The sequence below is a fragment of the Myotis nattereri genome, assembly GCF_964212035.1.
Source record: "Myotis nattereri genome assembly, chromosome: 2".
In the NCBI taxonomy this organism is placed as follows: domain Eukaryota; kingdom Metazoa; phylum Chordata; class Mammalia; order Chiroptera; family Vespertilionidae; genus Myotis; species Myotis nattereri.
The window spans coordinates 43,453,090-43,462,585 of NC_138076.1; the positions used below are offsets into that span (position 1 = coordinate 43,453,090).

The 9,496-nt window shown below is 41.9% G+C and overlaps 1 protein-coding gene across 3 annotated transcripts in view; it reads left to right on the forward strand.

Annotated features, from left to right (window-relative positions):
* DZIP1 (DAZ interacting zinc finger protein 1) overlaps positions 1–5,343 on the forward strand; it is a 56,499-nt gene extending 51,156 nt beyond the window's left edge. For all 3 annotated transcript variants that reach the window (XM_081083214.1, XM_081083215.1, XM_081083213.1), the window contains 3 exons: positions 1,330–1,460; positions 2,547–2,721; positions 4,508–5,343. In XM_081083214.1, coding sequence (XP_080939340.1) covers positions 1,330–1,460; positions 2,547–2,721; positions 4,508–4,584 — 383 coding nt within the window. In that variant the 3' untranslated portion in view covers positions 4,585–5,343. The remainder of the gene's footprint in view (positions 1–1,329; positions 1,461–2,546; positions 2,722–4,507) is intronic.
* The last annotated feature ends 4,153 nt before the right edge of the window (positions 5,344–9,496 follow it).

Sequence of the window (9,496 nt, forward strand, 5' to 3'; positions counted from 1 at the left end):
TGAAAATCAGATGTGTCTGCAGTGGGAGAACTTCTGTGCTGGAGACACCCTTCTGGGGCAAGACTTGCTTCAGTGGGGCTTTGGTGCGCACTGAGACTGCACCCTGAGTGTGTCCCTTATGGATCTGAGGAGTTGTGATCTGGATGGTCCCCCTCTGACCACTGGGTATAGTGGCTCTTGGATCTAAGGAGGTGCTAATTTAGCCTCTGCCTGAGGTTACACAGCAGGAGCTACGAAGAGAACTGCAGATTCCCCTTCCTTTTTTGGCCCTGATGAGGCTCAGCTGTGAAGCAATGCAAGCTGCTGTGGGGCCTTGGGCCTTCTCTTGGAAGTTCTGGGTCTGTCTGGCCAGGCTGCAGTTAGGTAATTACAGGTTACAAAGGGCCAGGGCATTCATATGCAAAAGCCTCTGCCGCAGCCTGGGTGGGGCGGGGTCTCAAAGAATCAAAGGGCGGAGCAAGCAGCTATGGCGGAGCCTCAGCCCTGCCCTAAGGAGTTGCGAGTCTCACTGTCCCGGTAACGGCTGCAAGCACCTCTGAGGGAAAGCCGCCCTCAAGTTCGCCCGCTGCCAAACAGTCCAGTTTCTCCCCGTATGAGTCCTGGGTCCCCAGAGACTTCCCGGAACCAGAGTTCAGAGCCGTCGGGAGCTTGTGACTCCCTCCAGATTCAAAAAGACAGCCGCGTCCTCAGGTGCCAGCCCTTTTCCGCGCGTGCGCAAGCCCCCTACCTCTGCACTTTACTTCCGCAGCTCCTCTGGCTCTCAGTGTGCTTTTCTTTCCTTCTAGTTGTAGAATTTACACTCAGCCATCCCTCCTGTAGTTCTGGATGATGTCCGTTTTGTGTTTTTGACGTATTTTTCAATTGTTGTGGGAGGCAGCAATTTCCCGGTGTTTATCTATGCCGCCATCTTAGTTTTTATCTACCTCACTGAAATTAATGTTTCTGATCAGAACTTGAATGAGACCATCCTTCTTTGATTTAAAATGAAAATTTTTGGTGGGCGCATAGTGCATATACAGATCTTGTAGCATAGAAACCCACACACCTGAAACCTATATGTTCATGTCGACCAATGTCACCCCAATAAATTTAATAAATAAAAAATAAATAAGATAAAAAATTTTACTGCTCCTAGTCTAGAGAGCCATTATTTTTAAAGGAAATTATAAGTATTTAATGTAGCATTTTAAACCCCAAAATACATCAATTGAGTTTAATAGTACATACTTATTTGCAAAGCTTAAACTCAAAATTGCTTGTTAAGTTATTTTGGAACTGAAGATAGATACAAGTTTTTTAAACTTTTCCTATTTTCTGTTGGTCATATAGGAACCTCCATTAAAACATTAACTGAAAAAGTTGAAAAGACGGTTTCAAATCAAAGAAATGTGAGTAAGCCAGTTGGTGGGATTAATGTTGCTGAAGCATTCGTCAAAAGAGAATTTAAAGAAGAACTAAAGGTGAAATCATTTTTACTTGCTAACTATAGAGAATTTCATCGTAATTTTATTTTTTGTAGTATAGAGGTTGAGATTTTTACCTTTTCTTGTTTTCAGTATTGCCTTTCTTCCCATTCCATAGAGAATCAAAGATATTGGAATGATAACTGGTAACCATGTCTTATGCTTATCAAACTACAGCTTTTCAGAATCCTGTCCTGTGTGTTGATGCTTACAGATATTAGATGGTTTGTCCTCAGAAACTTGTTTCAGCCTAGAATCTGGGGCCTCTAGATCTGAATCCAGAGACTATTCTGCTGCCATGGTGTGACCTGGAAGTAAAATAGGGACTTTTCAGGGTTTAGTCCAACTCAGTAGTTGGTGGAGAAATCCTGAGAGGAGGGCAGAGCCTGAGCAGAGGAGAGGCCCTTCCACGTTCCGAGCAGTTCCCACACCCAGGACGCCGGTGTTTCTGTGGAGCAAGATCTCCCTTTGTGTTTCTGGCACAGCTCAGACGTGTCGACAGGGCCTTCTAGTAGTAGTCGTTCTTTGCTTCATTTTTCACTTAGATGAATTCTTTTCCTGTTCATCTATGGAATCCACAGCATTCTGTCAAACTACTTTTATTAGTTAGTGCTGTTTGTTTTACACCAGCCAAATATGACAAAAAGCCATGTACGTATTTCCAAGCAGAGCGCACGTGCCTCCCTTAGAAAGGCTGTGGTAGATAGGCAAGTCCTTTCGGGCAGGGGCTATGCCTGAGGGCCCGCGTGCAGATTAAATGTCGTGATCGCAGGTAAGAGCTCCAGAGCTGCCCTAGCTCCTACTCTGGGGAGCATCCTAACTTTATTTCTAAAAGGCAGTGTTTCTGGAGTTTTCCATATTTATGATTGGTAGAGTAGAAAACATACGTTTCCATGGCAAGAAACAAAAAAGGGTTTTTTTTTCGTCCAACACGGATTTCTAAATCCATTCCCAGAAATGACCAGAGCATGGATCCTCTGAGGTTCCCAGCTTCATATCACTCCGTGTCAGCAGCTCGTCTGGCCAACAAAGTGACGTGTGCCACTTCTTTAGGAAACATTACTCTCCATGTATTTCTTTTAGTGCTCAGATGTGGATGATGACGACTGGGACATATCATCCTTAACAGAAGAAAAGTCTCTGGGGAAAATAACCGGGAAAGAGCAGCGAGAACCTCCGCCTGTGAAGCATGAGTCACATTTGGCTCAAGTGCCAACTGCCTGGGGTGCAGCAACTCCTAGAGGGCCAAAGAGAGAAGGTGTGCTACTTTGGTGTCTTGCAGAAGCTCGGTCCATTTTCCAATTACTGCGTTTCATCTTTATAAATATCTAATTAAACTATGCAAATATATCCTCAGACAGAAACACTATTGGCATAACAAAGACCTCGATGCTTTATGTTATTTTAATAAGGACTGAATATGCACAACTTACTGATTTGTGTATATTTACTAATTGTTTTTATTTACTTTTAGAACTAATCTTTAGTATTTAAATTTTTACATTATTTTTGAAAATGCCCATATAAATATACTCTTCATGCAGGTGCCCCATAAAAATTAAAATTTCTGATCATGCACTTGGATGAGGCCATTCTTCTGGCAGTCTTCCTGTGTTATTCTGTGTATATATGAAGTATTTTTGTTGCCTTTGAAGGCAGATTTTTCTTGTGGCGCTATAGCCAGTGGGATAAATGACAGTGAAACCATTAGTAGAAACTGCTCCTGGATAAGTCCTGGAGTCTGCATAAGGCCAGAGACTTAACTCTTGATGCATTAATTTTTTAAAATTAGAAAATGTAATTTGTGTTTTTTATCAGAGTAAACCTTGCACACGGTGAAAGCCAAGTCATACAGGAGCGCTTCCCCACCTGTAGTGCCCCATCAATCTGCTATTAGTGCCTCTGCTTCTAGACCAGTGGTTCTCAACCTTCCTAATGCCGTGACCCTTTAATACAGTTCCTCATGTTGTGGTGACCCCCAACCATAAAATTATTTTCGTTGCTACTTCATACCTATAATTTTGCTACTGTTATGAATCGTAATGTAAATATCTGATATGCAGGATGTATTTTCATTGCTCGTGACCCACAGGTTGAGAACCGCTGTTCTAGACTTATCAACTTGAGATAATAACTGTCAATGTCCTATCAAACAGATGAAGACTTGGCTCATTTTCTCCACTCACACCTCTCATTGGTATTTTTGGACCCATGTTTGTAATTTTAAATTAACACGTTAATACCAGCATTTGCTCTGGCCACTTGCAGCACTATCGCTCAACCACCCCGCTTTGTAAAATGAACCATTGCTACCTCTACCTTTCACTTCACCTTTCCCCTCCACCAGTGTGTCAGCTGGGCCTTTACTCTCACATTGTCAAGTCATAACCTCGACCTCTGACCTGGAACCGTTATTAAGTTCCCTGTGCTGCGCCTGAAAATCGATTCTAATAGTTGAAAAAACAAAAGGCCATGTTTACGGTACAGTGACTCCAAGTTCCCAGGGCAGAGAGGACTCTCTTAGTCCATTTCCTTTGTCTTCTCCCTGTGCCATGACCCCAGGCACCGCAAAAAGAAAACCATCTAGAATCAAACTCAAGTGGAACTCACTAACTATTCAATGACTCAAGACAGTTTTTAATAAACTTTATATTTAAGCTCATCTACCCTAGAAAATCCGTGTTTACCACTTAAACCCTATTGAGCTTTTCTATTTTGTTCTTCTTTCTTTACCACCTACTCACTCAGAGTTAATAACAAAAACAACAAAAGTGAAGTGAGTGCTGCCAACATCCAGGCCACATGCTGAATGCAGGGAAGGAGCTTCCACACAGGGTCCCGGGGAATGCCCTGGAGATGGGGCCATGGTGCGGTTGCACTGACTGTGGCTCCTGCACAGCTGTGCGAGCTGGGGGTGGGGACTGGTGAGCAGACCTAGATACTGAGTGATAAACTGCGGTAGGAAGGAATGGATTTTCCAGGCTGGACAATGCGCTTGTTTAATCATCGGGGCCTCCTCTTCCTCCTTCTCTCTCCCCCCACAGGCCTTCAAGATGAATCAAGCACACTGAAAAGCAGCTTAGTAACTGTGACTGACTGGAGTGACTGTTCAGATGTATAGCTACCTGTGTAGCTCCACAGGTCAGAAGACCCAGGTGCCAACAGTGTGTCGGCATCGCCGTATGTCAGTAACTTGCCAACATGATACTAATGCTCCTGCCTTAGAGCATGTTCCACAATAAATAGGAAGCTGCTTCAGAGAACAAGGGTCTCTTTAATGGTACCTAATACAGTATTGAAAAACAAATTGTCAACAGATTTTGAAGCATATAAAGTGTTTAAGACTTCTGCTTAAAAATGGCGTGTCGTTGAAGTCATAAAAAGGTTTTTCTTCAGAACGGTACAATAGCGTTTCAGTGTATTTTTTTCCAACTAATTTTTAAGTGAGAACTTTTTAATTACAGCAGGCTTTGGTTTGACTTAAAACTTTATGTCTTTCTTATGTATGTTATCACATTGGAAGTGTTTTATTATAAAATTCTGTTCGTATCCTTAAAACTGAATTAGTGGAGTCAGTGAAATCTTAAGGGTAGATTGATTATTTTTTCTTATAGAAGTTTAGAACTATAAAAATATAGCTAGGCCCATGTTAAATACATTTCCCAGAAGTACCTTTACCACGTTCAACTTTGATCCATTGTAAGCATGTTGTTAAAAAACAATTATTTTTTAACTTTACCATTTCTGCAGCATACTGTTGAGCTTGGATATTTTATGAATAAAATGTTACTATTTTCAAGATGGATTCAAGAATTAGTTCTCTCATCTTCTCTAGCTAGGCCTTCTCCACCAATAAACCTTTCTTTGCTCCAAACCCTGATCTATTGAGTACTGGCCTTTCTTTTGAAGCATTGGCACACGAGCAGCCAGGAGCTAGAGTTCCTAGTGGATTGGCCCCCACTGTGCTGACGGCCTATATTGTGCTGCACCCCCCCCCCACCTCACCCCCTCCTGCACTTGTCATATTTGGAGGAAGGAAACATCTTTGGACTTTGGTCAATTGTCTGTGTGATATAAGCAACCTTCCCCCTCGCCCCCCGCCCCTAGCAGTTTGGTAAATGATACCTTTGTAAGCAATTTTGAAGCATTTAACATTTATATTTTTCTCCCTGCCTAATCCCTCAAGAAGTTTGGAGACTTTGAATGATTATTGTTATTTTCACGGCAACATGGTTGTTTGCATAACATTCTATAGGAATCTGTTTTCTCTATAATAGGACACAGATTAGAAACCCTTGATGAGGCTTTGACTGGAATGTCATGTTTGAAGGAGACGTGCACAGACTGTGGATCTCCCCAGAAAGCTCTAAGGAATTGAGGTTGACTTCTGAGGCTGATCAGAGCCCCTTGGAAAAACAGCCTGGTACCTTTCTTACATGGTTCGTGGCAGTCTTTCCAGGTTGCTTTCCTGGGAGATGGCAAAGGAAGACCCTGAGGACATTTTGGGGGACCTCGAGAACCTGAGGAATTCACTCCAATCTATAGGTATTACAGGAAAATGCTGATGGCAACTATGTGGCTTGGCTTCTCAGCCATGAGGCTAATCTGGAGATTCCTTATGAAATTCCAGCAAAGCAGATATATAATCAATTGCTGTTCTTGTCGTACTTATGCAAATCACAGACCAAATTTACTGAAACTAGACTTATGCAATGGATTAGTCTTCACTTGGCTATCTTTGATAAAATGAGGGTGATTTTCGAGAGAGAAATTGTTTCAATTGCAACCATAATGTACAATTGTGGATATTAGGTTATAGCTTGGTTAACTGTCCTCAAAATTTTATTTTTTTCACCTGTGGACAGGACTGGGTCCTGAATTTTTCTAGCAAAAATGTTTGGCTGCAGTCCTCTTAACTAGTGTTTTACTTTTCTCCCTTCCTTTGCCCTGGAGTTATTGAGAACTAAAACTTTATTCTGAGCCTTGCAGATGCAGACTGTAGTTAGATGATAGAATGTAAACTTCAGAGAAATCTTCACAACAGCTCACATTTGATGGTTTAGGTGACGGATGCTGTGTAAGCCACAGAGACAGCTGATGTTCGGACTGCAGATCAGTGTAATCTGTCGAATTTCACTGCCTGCCTTCATTCCCGCAAAAATGAAGCTCTGAGCCTTTCATTTGGGGGGGGGGGGGGTCTCTTCTAGACTGACAGCCTTACAGACTCAGGGACTGGCTTATGGTTTGCTTTGATCCTTACTTAGGGTACATGTATCCTGGCCTACTGTTTCTTTCACCATTGCTGTGGTCTCTGCTTGTAAACTGTACACCCAAAATGTACACGCTAAGGCTCAGGTGGGCATGTGAGATTATAAGGGCCAGAATAGGGGCACCCATGGGCAGACAAATCTTACTACTAGCTAATCCTCCCTTGGTGTTGAACCTGGGTCCAGTTGCTCTATTTCCCTCAAGATTGAGGAATGAACAGAATGGGGGAACTGTAACAATGAAATTCTTCTCTCTGATAGCCTTCAGAGAGATATACTACCGATATGTTAATTAACTAGCAGAATCCTGCTTGAGTCTTGAGCAGCAGCCCCCTCCCCAACTCCCTTGTCAGCAAAGAGGTGGGGAAACATGCACAAAGTAATGACTGTTTTTCAAAGATTCACAGGAGTCGCCATAACTGGACTCAGACCAGCGGGCATCAGTGGACCAACTGGGAACAAAGGGATTGAGAAATTTCCCACTTTTCCTTGGATCCCTTTTGAGGCTTACCTGTCTATACCAGCACCCACCCCTTGCCTTGCCCCTCCTCCCTTCCCTTAGGAACAATAGATGCCTGGATTCCAGACTCTCTTAAGAAGGATCTGATAATTAGTTTTCCCATCTTCTAGATAGAGCTAGGACTTCTCCATCAATAAACCTTTACTTACTCCAAAAAAGAAAAGAAAAAAGCTGTTTTAAGTGTCAATTAATTTATCAAAATATGAATAGAAAAGATTGTCATCACTGAATTCATGTGTATGTAGTTTTTGTTCCACTTTTTAAAAATGCCCAACCCATGTTACAAAATGCCTCAAAACTAATTTAGTTCTGTTCTTAACAATGGCATTGTCAATGGTCAGAAAGTTCATATAAAGTGTTTTTGCATTTTTCATACTTTGTGATTCTATCTGTACTCTTTCCCAAAAGTAACATTTTAACCATATGGTTTGTTGGGTTTTGGGTCTCTTCATTTTGTCATCCTTTTAAGTAAAGCCCTCCATTACATCATTGTGACTGTGGCTGAGTTACTAGAGATGATTTCTGAGTTAAACTTAATCTTGTTAGGGGATTTAAGCTTGCCTTGTTGGTTATGCCATATAACATCCTGATCTAAAGTTAGAACAATTTACCTATTTCTGTCCCCTTCCCCCTGTCTATTTACTTGTAATCCACTATCATCCTTTTACAAACTTCCCACAGGGAACATTTTATGTAAATGTACACACTTTATATGTAAGTTTCTAAAACTTTTAATAAAAGCTGAATAAAATTTTGATGCAGTGGGACAGAGATAAGCAACCTACAAAAACACACCGTGCCTAAGAAGGCACACAGGCACACGAGCCACTGCATTCATTCACTCAGTTGTTCATTCATTCAGTCATGAGATCTTAAACTACTTGGACTTGTGTTGTTGTTGTTTTCATGCATTATTAGTTCACTTAATTAGATAAACTTTGAGACATAGTTATTGGGATAATCCTCACCCTAAAGATGTTCTGTGTCTACCAGAGAAAGTGTTGGGGAAATTGATGAACTTCTGCTAAGTACACCCAACATTTAACCCCTAGAGTGCCGGGGAGCGAGATCGCGCTCCTCCTGTCTTTCGCCAAAAGTGCCGGGAGCGCTATCAAAGCTTCGAAATGGCAAATGGCGTCCAGTCAATGTAGTAAAGCTTTCCTTAAGTTTTTGAATATGTAACTTCATTTACTGGCGATTCATAATTTTTTTTCCTAAACTGCTGTAAAATCAGCAAAAATGCCTTGGCAATTTTAGCATAGTTCCTAGGATATTGGTTGGCACTCAAAGGGTTAAATTTAGTCGCTACATCTGTGTTGTAAAACCCAATGCTTTAACTTATCTGTTTAGGCCTATCATTTTGTCTGCTAGATCTGGTGTGTTCATTTTTCTTTGGACCATCACCTTACATTTCCCTTCACTGAGGCACAGCTCTGGTTATTGGCAGAGCTTTTCCATACTTGTACTCCCTCTTCTCTCTAAGTTCCACAGGAGCTAGAATAGTTCTGTGATAGGCACCTCTCTCAGACACCAGAGAGGTGTTACCAGACGGCCCCCTGAGTCAGAGGGAGAGGGCTGTTCCCGCCTCGATTCTTGTCATGCTCGTAGGAACGAATTCAAACGAGTGACTCCAGATAATTGCATTGTGATGAAGCCAACTTATTAAAAAAAATTAAAGTAAGTGAATGTATTAAAGAAGCAAGGCAAACAAATCTACTAAACTACATCTGAGTCTGGTGAGAGTTCAAGTGGTTATATACCCTTCTATCTCTAGATTTTAAAATTCCTTTGCTAGATATCCTGGTACAGGTTAGCTCTGAAGGTCTCTCTCCCTCTACTTTGTTATGGCTTTCCCAGAATTTATGAGAAGCACCTGGCAATTCAGTCCCGTGGCTGCTGGCTTCTCTGTTTAAATAGTGGGGTGAGATAAGACTGCACTTTTCCTTCTCCCTCTTCCATCCTCTTTGCGGTCTTCCAGTAGTTCCAGGGTGATTTAAGGTATGTATTCTCTAGTCGCATTAAAATTCCTCCTCCTCTCCCCCTTTTCTTTCCCTTCCTCTCCTGCAGTCTTTGGAATCTGCTCTCCAGCATTCTTGGTTGGGGGAAGATAAGGGTTTGCTATTTACAATCTGGCTACAGGTGGCCAAACTGTTAGGCCTTATTTTAATTTTTTTGTCTCAGTTTCCCTATTCCTCCTGCCTTGGAATTTTCCTAGCTTCTTACTATCCTACTAGAGGCCCAGTACA